At 52.7% G+C, this 22,382-nt stretch overlaps 2 protein-coding genes across 4 annotated transcripts in view; one reads left to right on the top strand and one right to left on the bottom strand.

Annotated features, from left to right (window-relative positions):
* LOC122384655 (homeobox protein araucan-like) overlaps positions 1–22,382 on the top strand; it is a 56,643-nt gene that overhangs the window by 21,330 nt on the left and 12,931 nt on the right. Inside the window, exons 3-4 of the mRNA XM_043372257.1 lie at positions 2,544–2,659; positions 21,901–22,211. Coding sequence (XP_043228192.1) covers positions 2,544–2,659; positions 21,901–22,211 — 427 coding nt within the window. The remainder of the gene's footprint in view (positions 1–2,543; positions 2,660–21,900; positions 22,212–22,382) is intronic.
* LOC122384656 lies at positions 7,815–14,218 on the bottom strand. Of its 3 annotated transcripts, XM_043372258.1 has the most exons (4): positions 13,478–14,218; positions 12,651–12,947; positions 11,823–11,930; positions 7,815–10,165 (listed from the first exon to the last, which is right to left on the bottom strand). In XM_043372258.1, the coding sequence occupies exon 4, from the start codon at positions 9,624–9,626 to the stop codon at positions 8,271–8,273; it is 1,356 nt and encodes a 451-aa protein (XP_043228193.1). In that variant the 5' UTR covers positions 9,627–10,165; positions 11,823–11,930; positions 12,651–12,947; positions 13,478–14,218; the 3' UTR covers positions 7,815–8,270. The 3 variants fall into 3 exon arrangements, with proteins under 3 accessions (XP_043228193.1, XP_043228194.1, XP_043228196.1); XM_043372259.1 differs by lacking the exon at positions 13,478–14,218 and having other exon boundaries at positions 12,651–13,453; XM_043372261.1 differs by lacking the exons at positions 11,823–11,930; positions 13,478–14,218 and having other exon boundaries at positions 12,651–13,453.

Raw genomic sequence — 22,382 nt, 5'->3', positions numbered from 1 at the left:
TGAAGAAGGTCCAGCACCGAAAATATATTTTGGATTTGTTTTTGGCCTACATTAGTTATGAGCAAAAGGTTACTAATCCATCTGATTTCCATTTTCTAATCATGAGGAAGCAGACAATTCTCTCGAATTGATGTTCGTTGTTACTATCGATAATCGATTAGATATATTACCGTGCTCTTGCTCAACCACCCCTGGAGCCTCGCTGGCCGTGTGCCGTCAAACTACGCCGTGCTGGTCTGTCAGTGTGCCACCACCTGTCCCACCGTTCTGGTCTGGTGTGCTTCTAACTGTGCCTTCTGCCCACTGCGCTGGCTCTTAGCTGTGCCGCCTGCCTATCCCATCGTGCTGGTTCATCCGCGTTCCGTCTGTCCCTCTGTCCGCAGTTGAGTCAGTCCGTCAGTCAGTCTCTTCCCTACCGTCAGCGGCTGCCCGGCGGTGATTTATACCCTCCTCTTACCATGCAGCCGGCACAGACTCGATAAAACGCGCGGAATTGGCCAAATAGGCGGAAACAATGGTCAGTCACGGTCGCTGACGGCAGCGGCGGCCACTCGACCCCCCGCGTCGGCCGCGAGCCGCCGCCGCCCCGCTATTGGCAGAATGCGAATAAAACTAATGGTAATGGTCCATTAATGGCGTCACTGATCGGCCTGGGATCAGGCCAATTACGAGGTGACCGGTGTGGCCGTCACCGAGTGGACAAAAACTCCTCGGCAGTCGCCGGCGGAGCGCGGGCGTCGGCCGTGGACCGATCGCGCCTCTCCCGCTGTCCTCTCGCCGGGGAGCGTCGTCTCTGCTAAACTGGAGATAAATAGCGTGGACTGTTGATGGCGCCACTTAGTCGTCGACTGTGGATCGGCGGCTCGACCGGCGCCGGCGTGCCGCCGAGAGCCACATCAAAGCGGAGCCGACGCTCGCATAAAAATCAGCCGGACCCGCTGAGCGGCGGGACTAAGTGCGCTGCGAGCGCCGCAGAGCGCCGCGACTGCCGCAGAGCGCCGCAGAGCGCCGCCGCCGCCCGTCGCCGCCCGCCGCTAAGTGCAGACGCATTAGTGTGTACCTCCTAAATGTGGATATTGCTTATGCAGTGTGCAGGCGGCGCGGGCGGACCGGATGATGTCATGGAGACGCTGCCGTCGCGGTCGCGCGCAGAGGGGCTCTGGGATCCGTCCACTGGTCCGTCGACGGCATGTTGGCCAAACGAAGTCGATCTGTTTGGCCGGCCTGTCTCATGCCGGCGCGAGATGGTAATCGGATGGGATGGGCTCGTAAAGGCGGTATTGAATTCAGATATCAGCATGATGATACAAACCATCGAGCGTTGGATGTGATAAAAGAACGAGATATTCTCCTAATAATGCTGCCGATTACGTTTGTAAAGCAGATGTACCGAGCTATTATTGCTTGTTCTATTAGACAGTATGTACACTACTTTGATGTCAGTTTTCACTGGGAATCTGGCTTCTTTTATGCAAAGCTTGTAACATAACCACTGCATGATGTCATTAGCCATTGCAGCGGTCACGCCGATGTTCAGGCTAAATTCGCCGGGGCACTTTAGATCACGACTGCATCGGGTCGGTAGCCCTCACCGGTGCTTACCGTGAGTTCAGCTGCTGCTTTTTTTTTTTTTTTTGTTTTGTTGGGTTAGGCCCTTTCGGTCGACAAGACCATTGCAGAGCCGGAAGGATGATAGGAATTAGGGGGAGACATTGGTCTGGGCAGGCATCCTAGAGAGTCGCCGGGGCTGAGCCCGTCCATAGGACAGGCCGACCAGCCCCCCAAGCACTCTCTGCACCCGGCTACGGGGTGCAGCTCCCTCGGGAGCAGCGGTGCCGCTCCAAGGGAGCAGCCCGCATGAGATAAAGTTGCCTGTCCAGCCCGGATGGGGGTTGTGGCGTGGAGGAGAAGGATTTCAGTATCCTGAGGATAGAAGCACGGATAGGTGTGTCAGCTGCTGCAGACCGGTCAGTGGGTATATGGGGCTGTCGGCTGACTCGGCTCCCGTTCACCGTTCGATGATCGTGCAGGCTGTGGGTAGTGTGTAAGCTGATAGTGCCTGTCATCGTGGCTGTTTCCGTTATTGAACAATGGACTTCGCTGCGTTAGTGTTCGGAGCCCGTTATTTCAAATCTTAGTTGTGTGACGGTTGATCTCTCTCTCTCTCTCTCTCTCTCTCTCTCTCTCTCTCTCTCTCTCTCTCTCTCTCTCTCTCTCTCTCTCTCTCTCTCTCTCTCTCTCTCTCTCTCTCTCTCTCTCTCTCTCTCTCTCTCTCTCTCTCTCTCTCTCTCTCTCTCTCTCTCTCTCTCTCTCTCTCTCTCTCTCTCTCTCTCTCTCTCTCTCTTACTCTCTCTCTCCTCTCTCTCTCCTCTCTCTCTCCTCTCTCTCCCTCTCTACTATGCCGCATCCTTATCCTGATACTGACCCTGGTAACCCGCCTGGTAACTTACCACTGACTGTTCCTCTTTTGTCTCTCAGCCTGGTATCTTACCACTAGCTGTTCTCCCCAGCCGGATAACTTACCACTTTCTCTTTTTCCCCAGCCTGGTAATCCGTACGGCCTGAAGGAGTCGGGTACGGGTGATATGGGGGTGTACGGAGGCATCGGACCCACCGCGGCCGGCTACAGCTACAGCCCCTACGACCCTTCGCTCTACACGTGAGTACAAGCGATCCTTCGCTGTATGTGTGCAAGTTGCAGCGTGAGCGAACCTAGCAGACAGCATTTGTGTGGGTGGGAGGGGGTATGTCGATGTTGCTTATGGCCCTTCAAACAGCAGCCTAAGTGTATTTATCAACGGTTTCATAAAACCATGACAAGTCATTACCTGACGATATGGTAATACAAATGTGCAATTGATTGCAAATCAGAGAAAAGTTTTGATACATGGTCGTTAAAAATCTCCGTCGTTGAAAATGTGAATGGGTTACGGGTGACGGAGAATGCATGTGCAGACGACTGACGGGGACTCCCTGAGTTCCCCGCCGGAGTTCCCCCCTGTCCCGGAATTCATGGTGTGATTGTTGTCAGTTCCGGTGCGGACCGAGTTCAGTTCCGGTGCGGGCTGAGGTTTCAGTTCTCGCTCTGAACTGACACATCAGTTCCACCATGTTCCACTGACCAGCCAGGGTAGACGTGCAATTCGAACATACTGGGCGATAGCATGCAGTTCTTATCACTTCAGACGGTGACTGCCCCTGTCCCGTCCTTCATAATCAACCACTGAAATCAGAATACAGGAATTACGTGTCCGCGTTTACGTGTCAAGTTTAGTGCAATTAGTGCAAGTGCAACAACGAAGGAAGAAATGAAGAATCATGGCCGCATTGCGCCGTTTATGAACTCAAATGTGAATAATGAACGTAACTGGGTGACGAAAGTGTTGCATTAGCTAGACTAGACCCTTCCTTCATTTGAAATGGGGCTTCAGGGGACTTGAAGGTGCCGTAGTTCTGGCGTGCAACCCTTACCACTAACACAACGAATTGCTAAGCGCTACTGCCACTTCTAATGACATCTGATAGTGCTTAAATTGGTTAGAAATGCTGTCCATACGGCTATTCTTTTGCGAATGACAAGAGCTCTAGCGAAGGAAAAAAATCTTAGAAAACTCAGTTTTTTTCTAAAATCAACATGGTTTAAAAAATGATATTTGACCTTTTATTCCTAACCGACTTATTCACATTATTGCATGCGCAACGCAGATGCCTTGCGATAGCGTTCTGCCCTATGATAAAACGGTACCGTTGCACAGTGGGGATTTTTCCGATCTAGCACGTATTTATTCGTAGAAGGCAAACCATAGGTAGAATTGTAGCCAGATTGTGCACAGATGTTGGCTGGTGTGTCCTGGTGAGAATTTTACCTGTAAATGTGCATAATCAACATAGTATAGGGGGTTCAATTGGACCCCCCGCTCAGCCGTTTGGCCCCTGATCAAGCTAGAGCTTCGCGGAAAAGTCAAGCAGGCTGCCTATGACGAAATGAGGCCGAATATATCCAATTTCAAAGTCCAAGGTCATAAGCTGACTTTCCAAGTCAGTTTAATGACCCAACTAAAGTTGGGAAATCGAGACCTCTTGAAACTTCGCAAAGTTAGAGTGTTACGGGGTATTTTGGGGTGCTGATCACGAATTTCATGTTAGTTTTGATCACAGACGATGTCTTTATGCATTTAGGCCAGGTCGGGTCAGGTCAGTTTAGATCAACTAGTAGGCGTCCTGCCGGCCATCCATAGAAGTGTCACCTACTACTGATAGCTTCGTAACATGGAACGAAGGCACCAGAAGTACTTCTTAAATATTCAAATGGCTGTTAAAATCGAAATCAGCACCAAAAACTACCCTAGAAACAAGTAAAACTCGAAAACGTGAACCAAGGTCATCAAAAGGTCAATGACCTTGACTTGACCTTCACGTGACCTTGACACCCACCATTATGCATGGCACCAACATCATTTCACATATTTGAACGTTTAAAACCACAAAAAGACTGGAAACCGCTGATAATGTGAGCTGGCATACGCCGAATCGCGATTCCGGCCAAACATGGTCTCGAGAAATATGCCACAGGTCAAAGGTCAGTTGGGTCAGAGTCATGAAATTTTTAGGTTAGATGTAAAATTGATGATCTCGAGGGCACCGAAAGTTTCGGCGTGATCGGCCGCTTTTTGCGCGAGTAATTTGCTGAAAACCATGGGGTTTTATCCGACCCCTTCTCCCTCCCCCTCCCCACAATTGCGATGGTTAATAAGGTTACGGTATGTATAATTTACGCTTGTCATCCTATTCCTAATGAATGTGTCTCAGAAAATATGCATCATATAAATCACGAAGTAAAATTATTCGCCTATGTCCGGAACATACCTATATCGTGCTGTTTGCCCAAGCGCTCCTCGAGTGGGGTGTTAAGATACTCTAATGTGAATATTCCGTGTTCAGGCAAGTTTCGGCAGCCAAACTAGGCGTTGTCTTGTGCAGGAGAAAGTGGCGAATTCGATAGGATATATTTCGGAGTGGAAAAGTGTGAAGAACATTGTTGATTTCCTACATTTATTTAGAATACCATTCCTTCAATATGGTGTCTGTAAGGGTTTTTTGTAAAGGGCATTTTTGTGACCTTAGTAAGGTTGTGGCATACTTTCTGTTTGCCATTCCATTCCTAATAAAGGTGCCTTTCAGACGATATGCAACTTTAAGACCTCGCAAGATTAAAACCAACAGGACAGGACAATGAAATTGAGCTATACTTTCGGGCCTTGCTGAGCCCATTGAGTAATCACGCATGAGTGTGAACTTTGGGCGCATTTTTCCTAGTTTTGCTGTGGACATACAGATAAAACAATGCCATACCTATATGAAAAATTCAGACATTTCTTAGCCCTACTGACACAAAAAATAAACAAAAATCCAAAAAAGATTTTTTGAATTAAGAGGCGCTAGATCGGAAACATCCCCACTGTGCGTTGGCTGAATAATGTGCTTCCATCTCTTGGGGCTCTTTGACATGCTTATGCAGCTGTAGTGATAGGACAGTGAAGCAATTGCCGAAACCATTTTTGGTGAACTCGTGGCTGTTAGGATGGCTCAGGGATCGCTCAGGGACCGCTCAGGGGACCGCTGACTGCTCAGAAATCCCTCGTGGACCGCTCACTAGTGCTCACTGCTCAGGGACCGCTCGTGGACCGCGCTGTCCGCGGCAGCTATCTGTGGTCCGCTACTCGGCGCCCGGTCGGCGGCGGTGGGTCCCCAGGGGCGCAGAGCCGCGCCCGCCGACGGGAGGACCCTCGGGCCGTATATAATCGGCTGTCTGCACGGGCCACCGACCTGCAGCGACACGGCGACACGGCCCGTGACCCGCGCCGACCGAACGGACTGGCGGTGGTCCGACGCTGGTCTGATGGTGGTCCGCTGGTGGTCTGTCAATGGCCCATCATTTGTCCAGCTGTGGTCTGTCGGTGCCTGGTGGTCTACCATGGGCAAATAAATGGTCCGCAGGTGGCTTGTCAATGGTCCACCGAGGGTCTAGCTGTGGTCAGCTGGTGGACTGTCAGCGGCCGACCCACAGCGATTCGCCAGTGCGATGGTCAGTCGGTGGTTTGCCGGTGCAGTGGTCTAGCCATGGCGGGCCGCAGTGAGGGACGCGCAGGACAGCCTTCACGTTTCGGTGATGACGCTGATGACGGCACCTGCGGCTGATGACGAGAGAGGATGCATCTAGCGCCGGCTACCGTTCGGACTAGCAGATCAGCTTAACTCGTGACCGTTGGCGTAGGATTCTTCAAGGATTGGGTAAAATGAAGCAGTGAACTGACTGGCTGTCGTGTTTGAAATCTTTACTTTGTATTATAGAGGTTTTCGAACATGTCAACTTCATTGACCATTTTGCATTCACAGGCAACTTATGTAACGACTGTATGCTTCTCTCGGTGTAAGAGTTAAAAGATTTCCCTGACACAATGCAAGCCAACTGCAGCTGTAACTGCATATTTGCTCCCTCCTTAGTCCCGAGATTTCGAAAGATGGCAACGGTGTTGGCAAACGTAAGCTAACCACTCTAAGCTAACTGATCGTCTCTGGTTTACCCTCCTATCGGATATTTATGTTTCCGGTGACACATTCACGGGTTTCCAGTGCGGGCGATCGAGGCAATATCCCACGATAAACAAATCGCGCTCTGCTGTGGTGAGGGGAGACGATAGGGGGGGGGGGTCGCTGGTCGCCACCGTGCTGCCCCCCCCCCCCCCCCCGACTCCACATTCGCTGAGACGCGGAAGTGGAAGGATCGAGACTGGAACGTCACGCCGGTCCCCTGGACGGATAGAGTTACGTGCCGCCGCTGCCGACTAACGGGTACAGTCGGCCACCCCTTCGGTCAGACGCGGAAACGGCCGGCCACCCCTTCGGTCAGACGAAACCGGCCGAATGGCAGGGCAGAGATCCGAGCTGAAGTCGAGGGGAGTTCTGAGAAGCACAGGCGGCCCACCACACAACGGCGGAAACACACATATTATAGGCATGACACTGACACCATAACAACAGTTTTAATTGGACAGAGGCAACTCCTTCGAAACTTCGAACCTTAGATGTATCCTAATAACACTGGCGGATCCAGGCTTGCGTTTTGGGGGGGGGGGCCAACTCATGCGGAGCCAAACCTAGGGTACCCCCAAATCCTGTTTTCTCATCGGATTTAGGCCACTTATTTTTCGTCACAGCTCTGACACTATTATTTTTTTTTTAACTAAAAAGAAAAATATATAAATGGTAGTCCACCCGACCCATGCCTTTATATTACTTTGTGAACACTTACCATTGCTTTTGTCGACCAGTTAACCCGCTTCGAGTCAGTTCTTGGGTCCCTTTGCGGGCCGGGAGGTGGTAAAACACCCCCAGTCTAACTCGGCTCCTGGGCCACGCACTGATTGAACTATGTTTCATTATCGTTTGGGGGAGGGGCAAACGGGCCACTTTAGGCCTCTGGGAAAGGGGCATGGCCCTAAATGCCCCCTCCCTGGATCCGCCAGTGTAAGACACCATTGGAGCTGCAGTTGGGTACCTCAGACGTCAGGGTACGCCCTCAGATGTATAGGACTTGCGTGGAGACCTCTTATGCTGTAGTGGACTGAAAGGACCCAAAGGAGCCCGTCTAGGGCTCCCGGAGAATGGAGATAGACGTGGGCCCTCAGGAGCCCGCCAGAGCCCCCAATGAGGGATAAGTGAGGGATACCAAGTGCCTGCAATTGCATATTGCATAAGCCATAACGCCTATTACTTAACGACTTCAGTCCGGTTCAAACTTTCACACTCTCAAGTCTCACTTGACTTGTATTGCCACACATTTGCATTGCAAGGCAATCACGATCCCAGAATCAAGCGGTGTAGTAAAAGGCACAAAGGCCAGCCGCATAAAGAGCTCAAACGTTACTAATGTTCCGCATCCCAAGTACGTTAAATTTGGCTGACACTGACAGCGACCCGCACATGGGTCCGGCAGTCAGAGAAGTGGCGTGCCCAAAACACAACAAAACGGCGTCACTTCCGCCTCAGCACGTGACACACACGACATCAACGTCAAGGTTTACGAAAAGTGTTACAAACACCAGCGCCATCTACTCTACAGAGGCAGAGAGTACCTACGGCATACGCTAAATATCCAACACTCCCCACCTTGAGAGCCTCTCAGCGACAGAGAGCACTCAACATCATGGTACGAACAAATATCAAACAATACACCGCATGGCGCAAACAAACACAAGCCATTAACTTAACTAATATCTCCGCGGGCGCCGAGACACGCGACCCGATCGAGTACGAACCTCGGGCTCCCTCGCACTTGGGTCCTCACCAGCCGGACCAACAGATGGAGCCTCAACACCATCACAGACACCACCAGGCACATCAAACGCCGCGCCGGCACCGCATGGAGGCGCACGGGAACCGCCACAGGGCGGAGGGACGCCATCAGGGCTGTCATCGACTACCTCAAGATTGTGCAGACGCTGAATAGCACACGTGTAACTGCCCTTAGCGGTGCGCACATCCACACTTCTCACAACACCGTCCCTACCCGGATGCACCCGCTCTACCACTCCCCAAGGCCACCTCAGACGGGGCTGGTTGTCCTTTTGGATCATCACCACCGATCCTACCCGCAAACCACCTCGGGAACTAAATCGGGGAACGGCAGCAGGGAGGTTACGCACATACTCACGCTTCCACACCTGCCAGAACTGCTCCAGACGAGCACGGCGGACAGACTCACGCTGGTAGAGCGACTTCACAGACACGTTCTCGTGGTCCTCAATCACATCAGGACTGAACACAGAGCCACGGCCAATCAGAAAATGATTGGGAGTCAACGGATCGGCACAGGTGACGTCATCACTCACAAATGTCAGAGGTCGGGAGTTTATACACGACTCTATCTCCAGAAGAACAGTCTCAAGTTCAGTCAAAGTTAGGCACCGCTTACCCAAAGCCTTGCGCAATCCAACCTTAACGGACCGAACCAGCCGCTCCCACCAGCCGCCGTACCAGGGAGCAGAGGGCACAATAAATCTCCACTCAGGAGCAGAGTCCACCATCGTTTCCTTCAGACGAGCCGCACACGCTCTGAAGGAGGCAGCATTGTCAGAAAAGATGATGGCCGGCCAACCACGTCTGGCCGCAAACCGTCGAAGGGCCAGAATAAAAGCCGGCAACGACAGAGAATCTGTCATCTCCAAATGGACAGCTCGTGTGGTCGCGCATGTGAAGAGGCAGATATAGTACTTTTTCCCAGGCTGATCAACAGAGAACAGCGGACCCGCGAAATCGATGCCAGTTACAGAGAAGGGAGATGACTCTGTCACTCGAACTCGGGGAAGCTGACCAGCCGGCTCACAGCACGGCTGTGAGTCCTGTCGCTGACACGCCACGCACTCGCGCTTCACGGACCGGGCAATGCGGCGGGCAGACACGATCCAGTACGTGCGCCGCAAAGCAGACAACAAGGTGCCGACACCGGCGTGACTCATCAGCCTATGCTGAAAGCGAATGATCAATAGAGATAGATGACACTTTGGAAGTATGATTGGGTTCTTTTCCTCAACTGACAGGTCGGACAGCTGAAGACGACCCTTCATGCGAATGAGACCGTCCTCGGCCAGGTAGGCCGACAACCTGTACAAAGGCGAACTCTTGGACACAGTCCTACCCTGTTCCAGCGCGGAACACTCTTGCGGATAACTAGTACGCTGTGCCTGTCGTATCAGGTCAGCTTTACCCACACACAGCTCTCGGTACGAAAGTTCAGGTGACAGGTTGCGGCTGTCAGGGTGGCGCGCGTTCCACACAAAACGCCTCGCCCACGCCGCTACCCGTACGGCCTTCGTCAACGTGCTCCATCGCTCAACAGTGAACACATTCCCGCAAGTAGGCGAGTCGGGGCGAGACTCCAGAGTAAGAGCCACCGCCGGTGACGACTCCGCGCCAATCACGTCACACTGACCTGGCAAGCGCTCACCAGAGCACTCCGGCTCACCAGTGGCGGTCTCCCGTTCGCCCGTGTCCGACTCGGCCAGCTCCTCGGTTGTCACAAACAACCTGCAGTCGACGGGCGAGACTCGTGGCGCCCTTAGCCATGCAGGTCCGCCGAACCAGAGGTCAGACTCGTACAGCTGGTCTGCGAACAGTCCACGAGAGGCTGCATCAGCGGGGTTCTGCACGCCCGAGATATGACACCATACAGAGGGGTCAGTCAGAGTTTGAATTTCCTCTACACGGTTTCTCACAAACTGTCTCCACTTGGAGGGACGACTCGTCACCCAAGCCAGGGCCACAGTCGAGTCAGTCCAACAAAACGTCCGCACGTCAGACAGTCTCAGGGCAGAGCACACATGCTTTACCAAACGTGCAACCAACAAGCACGCCAACAGCTCGAGCCTGGGAAGACTGACTGTTTTCACGGGAGCCACACGAGCTCGCGCCATCACAAACGAAGTGGTGAAGCTGCCATCGGGTAGTGGATACCGGACATACGCCACACACCCGTACCCCTTCTCACTGGCGTCACCGAACACGTGAAGCTCCAGCTGATCAGACACGTCAGACCAGCACACGTCACCCACCAGGTAACAGCGGGGCACACTCAGCTGTCGAAGAACGGAGACACCAGAAAGCCACCGTTCAAAGACATCGGAGTCTGACAGCGGCAGAGGATCGTCCCACGCCAGACCCCGGATCCAAAGCCGCTGAAACAGAACTTTGGCGGTCATCATGTACGGAACAAGCAAACCCAGAGGGTCAAACATCCTTGCGAGAAGACTCAGCAGGACCCTCTTCGTTCCAACCACACCAGCCGGAACGTGGACACCCCCAAACTTCAGCACGTCCACAGCCGGGTCCCAGTTCACACCAAGTACTTTCAGCCCGGTCTCAGTTTCCTGAGAGCTGCCAGCGGACTGCAGCACAAGGTCACTGTTCGAGTGGCACTTAGTCAGCGTCATACCAGCCTCTGAAAGGATGGACCTGCCCTCCAGGAACATCTCAGTGGCCTCAACTTCGGAATCTGCACCAGACAACCAATCGTCAACGTACAGGTTCTCCTGCAGCTCAGAGACCACCCTGGACATGGGGCGGCTGGCAAGGTGATGCTTAATCACGGCATTCAGAAGAAACGGAGAGGAAGTAACACCAAAAGGGACACGAGTAAAGCGCATCACACGCACTTCACCATTCTGCTCCCACAGAAAACGGAGACAGTCCCTATCCTCTGGCCGCACAGATATCTGGAGAAACGCCTTACTTATGTCACCAGTGACTGCATACTTGTGCCTCCTGAACCGTAGAAGCACATCAGTGAGACTGGGAATCAGGGACGGCCCAGCTTCCAGACAGTCATTGAGAGAGACCCCGGTGGGTCCACAAGCTGAAGCATCGAACACAGGACGAACTTTGGTGCTCACACTACCAGGGCGGACTACAGGTCTATGAGGCATGTAGAACTCTACACCAGAGGAACATACAAGCTCACACTCGGGGACCTCCTCAATCACGCCACACAACTCCATGTCCTGTAGCACGCGGTCATACTCATCCCTGAGCTCCTCGTCTCCACTCAAACGACGAGACAGGCTCTGAAGCCTTCTCTCAGCTGAACAGCGGTTAGGCTGTAGCTCAGTCACAGAGGAATCACCCTTCCACGGAAGGCCTACCTCGTACCTGCCCCCCTCAAACCTCACAGAAGACTCAAACTGCTTGAAGACAGCATCGTCCTCAGCATGAGACTCACTCTCCTTGGAGCTGATGCCAACACCTTCCAGCTCCCAGAGGTTTCTCACCTCTGTGTCCCTCAGGTCGCCCAGACAGAGGAGGCGACAGGAGACCAGGCTGGCGCTGCACTGCGCATCGGTCACTGCACCAGAGACGACCCAGCCAAAGCAGGAGTTCTGGGCGACAAGACCAGAGGAACCAATCAAGACACTTGACCTGAGCAAACTCCAGTAGCAGTCAAGGCCAACCAAAATGTCAACACACAGGTCCCTGCTGAAGTCACCGTCAGCTAACGTCAGCTCCTTGAACTCGAGTACACACACATCAGGCACAGTTGGACGAGACAAGGGTGCACAGATCACCGGCACGGCCACAGCTGGGAACACCTTCATGTCACAATCAGATGCAGAAATGCCTTTGACACACATCTTGTACACATCACGTTGACCTCGAGAGGCTTTGCCACCACCGAAGGCAGCAAAGTTCACACTCTGGGAGGTCAGCCACTGAGCACCAACACGTTTCACCAACGACTCAGTCACATATGTACGATCAGATCCAGAGTCAAACAGCAATGTAGCTTCCACAGCTCCCTTAGACCCCTGAACAGTCACTTTGGCAGTGGGTAGAACAGTACACTGTCTAGTTTTCGCTTCAACACCACAAGGCAGAGCAGCTCCTGAAGCCTGCTCCTCTGCTGTGGTCAACACACTCTGAGCAGAGGGCTCTGACTTTACACCATGAAGACGAAAACAGCACAACTGATTGTGTCTGCCACCACACTCAGCACAACACTGAGAGCACTCTCGGGCTCTGTGACCTGACTGCAAGCACACAAAGCACAGGCCAGCATACTTAATTCTGTGCAGTCTTTGTGGAACTGGGAGGCCAATTACCTTAGGACACTTATCTGTGGGGTGTGGTTTTCTGCAGAAACCACAACCAGACGAGGTAGAGACGACTCTTGTAGCTTCTTGAAGAGCAGGTGCGGGTTGGTCACCCGGCACAGCAGCAGAGTGCAGCACAGAGGCTGCGGCAGGAGCAGGTCCTCTTGAAGCAGGTGGACGGCGCTGAAACGCCGGCTGGGGCCGACGTCCATTCCTCTTCTGAGCAGCCGGCAGTCTCTGCTCCAGATCCAGAGGGACAGAGCTGCCCTCCAGGACTCGAGACCGCTCCAGTCGCTCAATCTCTGCCTTGAGACAGTCGAGGAGAAAGTTTAAGTCACCCTCACGGCCAGCACTCCCCCGAGCCCACTCCAAACGGAAAGAGTCAGGCAGGCGACTCAAAACCAGAGGGGTTAGAATCACTCCGTACGTCTCCCCACCAACACCAAGTCTCTCAAGGCTACGGATATGCAGCAACAAGCTATCTTGAACAGATTTCAGGTCTTTGCTGTCATGCACACCAAGTTTCAGCAGTTTTTCCACATGAGCAAAAATAATCTGAGCAGGTCTTGCAAATCGTTCCTTCAGAATATCACAGGCTACTTTGTAGTTCTCACTGACCACAGCCAAACCATCTATAGCTTGTCGAGCATCACCGTACAACAGGGACTTGAGATAGACAAGCTTGGACACCTCTGGCAAATCAGAAATATCAACACTGGCCACAAACTGGTCCCAGAAGGGCTCCCACTCAAGAACTTGCCCACCAAACTTGGGAAGCTGCAGTGTTGGTAGCTTTACGTTCTGACTTGCAACAGAGAGAGGGGGATCAGTCTCACCTGGCTTCGAAGATTTAGCAGACCTTTTGTCGACAAACCTCAGAGCTCGCAAGCGTGACTCCAATGCAGCATCACGAACCTCAGATGCTCTCGAGATGTCTTCTTCCAACTCAGACTCATCCAGACAGAGCTCCAGTTTCTGCTGCACTGCATCAAGATTACCAAGCCTCAGATTGAACTCACTGATAATACTGTTGAGCTCAACATCATCTGCGCCAGAGGCCACAGCCTGATCAATCTTGATTACTGCTCTCTTCAGCCATCCACGAGCAGCGACACGAGCTCTTTTTAGCTCCTCAACAGACATGGTCACATGAGCAACCAGCAAATCGAAATCCCCGAGTTTCGGCACCAATATTACTTAACGACTTCAGTCCGGTTCAAACTTTCACACTCTCAAGTCTCACTTGACTTGTATTGCCACACATTTGCATTGCAAGGCAATCACGATCCCAGAATCAAGCGGTGTAGTAAAAGGCACAAAGGCCAGCCGCATAAAGAGCTCAAACGTTACTAATGTTCCGCATCCCAAGTACGTTAAATTTGGCTGACACTGACAGCGACCCGCACATGGGTCCGGCAGTCAGAGAAGTGGCGTGCCCAAAACACAACAAAACGGCGTCACTTCCGCCTCAGCACGTGACACACACGACATCAACGTCAAGGTTTACGAAAAGTGTTACAAACACCAGCGCCATCTACTCTACAGAGGCAGAGAGTACCTACGGCATACGCTAAATATCCAACAACGCCTTTACAAATCAATATATTATGTATCAGTGGCAGATACAAGGGGGGCCACATGGGTCATGACCCCCCTTGGTGCCCGGGGGCACCACCGGCCAAGCAGGGGCACCACCGGCCTAGCAGGAGCACCACCAGCCCGCCAGAGGCACCACAGGCCTAGCAAGGGCACCACGGGCCTGTGACGGGTCCCACAGGCTTGTCAGGGACACCCCAGGTCTGTCAGGGACACCAGAGACCTGCCAGGGGCACCACCGGCCTCGCAGGGGCACCATGGGCCTGTTAGGGGCACCAGAGGCCTAGCAGGGGTACCACAGGCCTTACAGGGGCACCACCGGCCTTGCAGGGGCACCAGAGGCCTAGCAGGGGCACCACAGTCCTGTCAGGGCCCAGGGGCACCAGGGGCCTAGCAGGGGCACCACAGGCCTGCCAGGGGCACCACCGGTCTAGCCTTTACAAATCAATATATTATGTATCAGTGGCAGATCCAAGGGGGGCCACATGGGTCATGACCCCCTTTGGTGCCCGGGTGGTGCCTGTCAGGGGCACCACCGGCCTAGCAGGGGCACCACCAGCCAGCCAGGGGCACCACAGGCCTAGCAAGGGCACCACGGGCCTGTGAGGGGCCCACAGGCTTGTCAGGGGCACCCCAGGTCTGTCAGGGACACCAGAGACCTGCCAGGGGCACCAACGGCCTCGCAGGGGCACCATGGTCCTGTCAGGGGCCCTGCCGGCCTCGCAGGCATCACGGCATCACGCAGGGGCACCTTGGGCCTGTCGGGGACATCACGGGCCTGTTGGGGGCGCTTTAGGCTTGTCAGGGGCACCGCAGTCCTGTCAGGTCCCAGGGGCATCAGCAGCCTAGCAGGGGCACCCTAGGCCCGCCAGAGCCACCACAGGCCTGCCAGGGTCCAGGGGCACCACAGGCCTAGCAAGGACACCATGGACCTGTCAGGGGCACCTCAGGCTCCCGTGCCCCCCCCCCCCCCTGGATCGGCCAGTGATGCCACACCACGCGAAACACCGCCAACTACCAGCTGCCGCGCCATAAACAGGTGCCAAGCCCAACAACAGTCTTTTTTTTAAGGTCGACTCCTCTCGCGCAACTTTTGACTGACCCTCACTGCTACCATATTGCTTCCATATTATGCTGTGGAAAGCTTTACTTCACCAAGTGGCTAAAAACCTCCATCAAGGTATATTTTCTTAGCATTTTTTCGGACGTTTTGGGGGGGGCAAACCGGCCACTTTAGGCCTTTGGGGGGGGGCCATGGCTCCCGTGGCCCCCCCTGGATCCGCCAGTGCCTAATAACCCTTTGACTCCGCGAAAAAAAAATGATAACTTTTCTATGAGGCTGATGGCTCTCTTGTTTTTTTCACAGGATCGCTGTGTATCATTTCGTTTTATCACGATGTATAGAATTAAAACGTTCCCTCTCTTCCTTGATGCCAGTTATAAAAATACGGCACGAAAAAAATATTCCATCTTCTCGCTAAGTCCACGTAAATCCAGCTGTTCGATCTTGAAGTGGCATCGGGCTTCCAGATTGATTTGTTCTCGCAGCCTGCGCTGGCATTGGTAACAGTTACAGGCTTGCTGCTTTATGACTCGGGAAAATAAACAGGTCGGAAGATTTCTGGCCGAACCGTTTTGATTTCAATCAAGCGTAGTGTTTGCCACGGCGAACGCTTCCCTCTACCGCTGAAACTGTACACCTTTCTCCGTCTGTCCACCTTTGGGTCCGTGTTCTGACGTCATTTCGATGTTGTTACGAACTATACCTTCGTCTTTTGTTTTACACGAATAATATTTCAGTATCCGAAAGCTGAGTCGCAGCATTCTTGGCCGTCTATTCATCGCTTATATGGACTATGTCTGTAATTGTTGAGTTTCTCTTATTTCTGGTTCAGACATTTGTTTGTTTGGTTTTACACCATTTTTAGGCTTGTTTGTGTCCTATTCGAGGCGACCAGATTGATGGCGTATGAAGGTTTGTTTTTCTGAGGGCTGTTGGAGGCCTATAGAAAAGGAGTACGAGCCTCTTCACTGCTGACGATGGTGTGCTTTGTATCTTTGTTTTCTGTGAACCTTGCAGTCGCGGGCGTCTGTTTACGGCGATGGCAGGGCGAAACGGGGGCCCTTCGACAGATTTGGGATCTTGGAGCTGCTCGACAAGAGGACGCTGCCGGTGACGTGTTCTGTATATTTTCTGTCCGCTTCTTTGTAGGTAGCGACCGTGTGTGTATGGCTGTGCAGGGTATAGGCTGAGTCAGTGTTATGACATCTGACTGGTGCCCATCCCAGCCCCACGAGGGTGTCTGAAGCCGGCAGTGATGGGCAGAGGTGTCTCCAGCACCGTTCGACCGATATGGTAGTCAGGGGAAACGCTCTCCCGGTGCTGAGGGCAAAGTGATATTGGCCTTTCGGTGAGAGCCGGAAAAGCAAAAGAGCGGAATACCTTCAGTGTCCAATGTCGGATTGGTAGCTGGTATATCGTAAATGATTCTAAATGAAATTGTTATGGTCTGCTCAGTGACGCAAACGCCAGAAACACCAGCTCTAAGTAGCACAAATTTCCGGTCGGACACGAGCACCAATGCCGGTGGCACCAAGAGCAATGCCGGTGACGCCAATGCTGGTGCTGCAGCTGCGTTACTGAAAAATACCCGTACCTTCATACGACCGTGGTGATTTAATGACGGTAAAAATCAATGCAGATAACCGCTCCGCATCCATTGGCCAGTACGTTTAACCAGGCCATCCTCTTCAAAATATTGATCGAAAGTGCTTACCATAGGGGCTGATAGGTGTTACCTTCAGGTCATTAACTCGTTTTACGTTTAACGTTTTCCTATTATATTGACATTCTCATGAAATTTCGATAAATGTCGAATAACGTGTGATTCGCTTTTGCTTGCATTCCATTTTCACGACAACAGCTGTAGCTTTGTAACTCGGGAGAAAAAGTTATGAGATGCCCAAGCATGTTTTTTCCACGGTAGACTCAAGTCGTCGGTAGAAGGGTCAGACCACGATCTCAGATATCAACGTGCCGCTTCCCTTTATTCCGTCAAATTAAATGTAGCTTTATAATATACCTACTGATCAATATTTCAATTGTGTGTTAACTGTAATGTGATGTCCACAAAGGAACAGCCAGCTTCAATTTTTACATATATAAATCTAATCACTTGTTGTGTTTGTTCTTCTGCACCTGTGCAACTCCAATCGTCCCGACAAGTGCATCCTGACAGACCTTGTCAGCCCTGAGCCACCGCAATGTCACCTCAGTCACCAGTGCACCCGTCACGAACATCAGCGGTCAGCCACCTGCCGGTGGTTACTGCAGCACGCCAAACAACCCGAGCCTCAGACGACGGACGGCGGGCCGCACGCAAATTGTCCCCTGTTGGTCTGCAGTTTCTCTCTGTTTCCCACTATTTTGTTTTGTTCTCGCTTATAATTACCAACCGGTATTATTCCGATTTGTATCACTTTTCTGTGAGGAGATATCACTAATAACTCACTGTTACCCAACTGTTCCCCACTACTACCTCAAAGCTACCGCAATATTCCCTCTCTCATCCCCCCCCCCTCGTCTCCAATCCTCAGTCGTCACTTCTCGTCAAAATCCTTTTGGGCTCTCGATCGCTAGGACGGCCATTTTCACTTGCGGCGGCTGCGGTAGCGGCGCTCTCAGCGGGCGGCGGGGTAGCGAGCGAGCGGCGGAGACTCCGGCGGCCGCGGCCGCGGCGGGCGGCTGCTGGGCTCTCCTGGTAGCGGCGGGCCGGGCGGCGCGCGGCACGCGGGCGGCGGCGGCGGCGGCGGCGGCGGCGGCGCGCGTCCGACCTCCGGCGGCGGCGGCGATCGTCAGTGATTAATTAGCGTCATCGCTGGCGGGGCGGGCGATAATGGCTCGCCGTTTGACTGATGATGGTCCGCCGAGTGAGTGATGACGGCCGGCGCCGTGATGGACACAGGTGATGGACGGAGATGGGACAGACGGAAAAGGAGGGGGTGGATGGGAGGTGGATGGGATAGACAGTGGACCTGGACACAGGTGATGGATAAAGGTCGTGGACGGAGCTACAGTGTGAGAGACGGGATGGACGGGGCGGGAGGTGGATGCACGAGAGGATGAGGGGATGCAGGGGAGGGTGAGGAGGTGAATAGGATTGACGAGACGGGAGGTAGATGGGATGAATGAACGGGAGGAGGATGGGGTGGACGGGACGAGAAGTGATGGACGGAGATGGGAGGTTGTTGGGACAGACGGGACGAGAAGTGGTGGTCGGACCCGCGCCCGGGAATGGAGATGGTGGCTGTAGACTGGCTGAGGCCTGAGGCATAGACCTCTGTATACAGTACAGAGGTCTATGGCTGAGGGAAAGACGTAATCACCGGTCAGAGACTGGTACGGACAAACGAAGATGGTGGAAGGGACGGCAAGAGGGATAGAGGGCATGGACATGGAGAATGATGGAGAGAGAGGGAGAGAGAGACAGAGAAAGAGAGAGGGAGAGAGAGAGAAGTCTGAGAGAAAAAAGAAATCAAAAGGGAAAAATGAACAAAGTCAATTAATGAAGATGAGAGGAAACTGAAGAAAAACATAAATATTATGCGACACAGAGGATACAACGCCATAGTCCTGCCGCCTTAAAAAAAAAACTATATGTAGATAAGGCCACCTCGGGGTGAAATGTTCTCGTCTCGCTGTTCAAACACCCTGCCATTTTCTGTCTCTCCAGCAGCGTTCCGAAACCACCACGTCGGCTCGCCCCGAGTCGCTGGCTGGCCGGCTGCGGTAAGAGCGATTAGTTCGGCCGGCCGGAGACGTGTGGTGGCTTACCACACCTCCGACCGGTCTATCCGCGCTGAGCCATGCAGAGTAAGCTGTCGCTGATTCCGTGAGCCCTGCACACCACTGCGGTCAGCAATCCCTGACTGGGCAGTGAGCAGGTGGGGCCGCTCTGCTGACAGTCAGCAAGCACTGCACTTAGCATCAACGGCCAAAATACATCGAGAATATCTCTGATCAGTGATGAATTTTGTTTTATTTCTGGAATACAGAGATCACTCAAATTATTTTAGGTGCGTTGAAACCGGTTGTTTAGTTGTTATTATCAACAAACAAATCTGCTTACTGTAGTCTGCAGGTGCAGCCTGCATGATATCGGATGGGAAGGTGGCTGGCGAATGGCGAATTTCGTCGCGCGGAATTAGTAATTAGGCGAGCGAAAGCTAACGGACTAAAGAACACGGAACGCCCTGATTAGCACCGGAGGGACAGCGAGACCCGGTCAGCGTCTGAGCGCGGTACCATTCCTCGCTGACCGCCTCTACGATCGCCAGCTCCCGCAGCCTATCTGGAACGGCTGTCAGGTGCTCTACAACCGATACGAGCCATTTTTCCTTGTCCTTGGAACGGCTCTGTCTGTTTCCCCGAAGTAGGTGCGGGAGGAGAAGGTATAGCACCGACTGACCTCAGTAATTCTCTATATTTTCTGGGCTTCTCTTGTCGTGGAATTGACAGCTGGCTTGTTAACTACAGCGGTCGGCAACGTCTTCTGACCAGCACCATCCAGCTCGCTGACCAGCTCTCTGCCCTCGCGACTCACCTGAACGCGACTCGAGTGTGCAGAGGTCCAGGCTCGACCGGTGCTCTAACCCTCGCCCGCACATGCCATTTTCCCATCCTAGAACGCACATGGGGGGGGGGGTTGCCACCCCCCCGCGCCATTTCGTTCCTGTTGGAGATAGAGCTTAGCAGTAAAGACCAAAAAGATTCTTTGGGAAGAGACGAATCCAATGATACCCAGTTTTACCTTCTCAGGTCAGTCATTGACCTTCCAGGTCAGGTCAAACTAAAAAATGTTGCTGTTTTGGGTCACTGCTGGATATCAAGTGTGCTGCTTATCAAATACCGATGACGATGCTGTTTTCTGGTGCCAAGCCAGCTAGAACCTCTTTGTCACACTACCCGACCAGAATTTTGCTGCTGAGGTCATTTCAGGTCAAGTTAGGTCAAGGTCAATTATATGTGTTTGTATGTCTGTGTGTGTCTGTGTGTATACTGATGTGTGCACCGATTGTTTTTGGGTCCATATTACATGAAATCATGATCTGAGAAGCTTTTACCAAAAATGCAGTCAAAAAACTTAAAAAAAGTAAATTCAGCTTGCCTAAAACGCAATTATCTTAGATGACCTAGGTTGACCTTGACCCTGACCTTGACCCCTATACATCGTCGAACAACATGTTCCATGATAGGTGAGAGGTAAGACTGGCAAAAAAGACCGAAATCAGGGTGTCAAAAGCTCATAAGGCCCATGGCAAACGCAAGATGTTGAGAATTGGCCATTTGGGTCATGACATGACCTGAAAAACAAGGTCATATCTCCGAAACCAAAAATCACAGAAACTTGAAATTTTCAGTGGACATCAAGAAAGGATAGAGGAGCAGCTATACGAAAAATCAGCCTTCTAGCTCTAAAAATGTTGAGTGCAGAGCAGAAAGACTACCTGGGGGGGGGGGGTGGCAACCACCCCCCCCCCCCCCATGTGCGGGCGAGGGCTAAGGTTCAGTCGTCACTTGAAGCCCCCAGTCGGCACTCTCGTGGCCCAGTCGCCGCTCCAGCCTGGCCCCGTTTTTGTCTCCGTCCACTCTGCATAAGCAGTGGAGGAGAGCGAGGGCGCGATCGAGTGGAACTGGGCAGAGACCCGCGACAAAAAGTGACGAGTCGTCTGCGGTCAGGCCGGGTATACGACTGATCGGGGTCTCACCATGACCCGGGGAACGGACTGTAGGCGACGGGGTCACCAGGTCACTTTTGTCTGTCCGTCTGAGGGAAATCAGTTAGGACAGAATCATTGGATACCTGGCTTACCTGTATGTGGAAAATCATCTGGTATGCTTATTTATAAAGGCAAATGTATTTAATAGGAGACATCATGAAACAATTTCATAAAAGAGCCAAAAAGACGTGAACAATCGGCCAGAAAGATTTGCTTCGATTAGCACTCGGTAATATCATAATATTTAGATAACCAACGGTCACGTCGGTGAACGGCTTCATCCGTTACTCTGAATTCCGTGTCTCCCTGTCAGACTTTCGTGTCAGACTTCCGTGTCAGACTTCCGTGTCAGGCTTCCGTATCAGACTTCTGTGTCTCTGTGCCAGACTTTCGAGTCTTCGTGTCAGACATTACATAGTGTCTCCGTGTCGAGCTTCCTTGTCTGACTTTAGTGTTTCCGTGTCAGAATTCCGTGTCTCCCTGTCAGGCTTCTTCGTGGCCTCTCATGAAGCTTGACTGCCTTTGACTGTCCTTGAACTTAAAGTCTGGGAGCAGGTGCACTGACCTGTTCAAAACTTGTCCAGGCATTTGTCAGAGGAAAACAGCCGTTATTTTGCAGCTAAGAAAAACGTTTTAAACCCATGTTCAGGGAAACCGATAAGGATTTAACATTTGTTCACGGATTAGAAGAAGACGAAAGGAAATTTGTGATTAATTTTTGGCGCTTGAGCTGGGTTTTGCGGGGCTAGCGTACTCCGGAGACCAAGTATGTATCTTGGTTCATCGAGTTAAACTCTCGGTTTCTAACGATGCCCACGCAATGTTGCGCCAAGTTAGAGTGATTGCGCCTCACCCACTGACCCGCTACCTATCTGTTCGACAGGTACGCACCTTATGACCTGGCGCACCGGAAGAAGAACGCCTCGCGCGAGTCTACGGGCACGCTGAAAAAGTGGCTTAGCGATCACAAGAAGAACCCCTACCCGACCAAGGGCGAGAAGATCATGCTGGCCATCATCACCAAGATGACGCTGACCCAGGTGTCGACGTGGTTCGCCAACGCGCGCCGGAGACTGAAGAAGGAGAACAAGATGACCTGGGAGCCGAAGAACAAGACCGAATCGGACGACGATGTCGACGAAAACGGCGACTCCAAGGACAAGGCCGACCAGGACGGCACGGTCGGCGAGAAAGGTGAGCGGCGCCGCGGCCGGCGCGAGGCGCCCGACCCACGTGGTGGTGAGTGATGTCGCCTCTCAGCGGGCCACATTACCGCCGACACCACCTGATGTATGCGCCACTGACAAATGATGGCGAGTCACTGTCGCTCGCGGAAAACGTCAGCCAGTTCGCTGTATCAGACTC

Source organism: Amphibalanus amphitrite, unplaced genomic scaffold, assembly GCF_019059575.1.
Source record: "Amphibalanus amphitrite isolate SeventyFive unplaced genomic scaffold, NRLGWU_Aamphi_draft 000195F_arrow, whole genome shotgun sequence".
In the NCBI taxonomy this organism is placed as follows: domain Eukaryota; kingdom Metazoa; phylum Arthropoda; class Thecostraca; order Balanomorpha; family Balanidae; genus Amphibalanus; species Amphibalanus amphitrite.
Note: the sequence above shows the minus strand (reverse complement) of the source record. Positions and strands in the feature narration are given on the sequence as shown.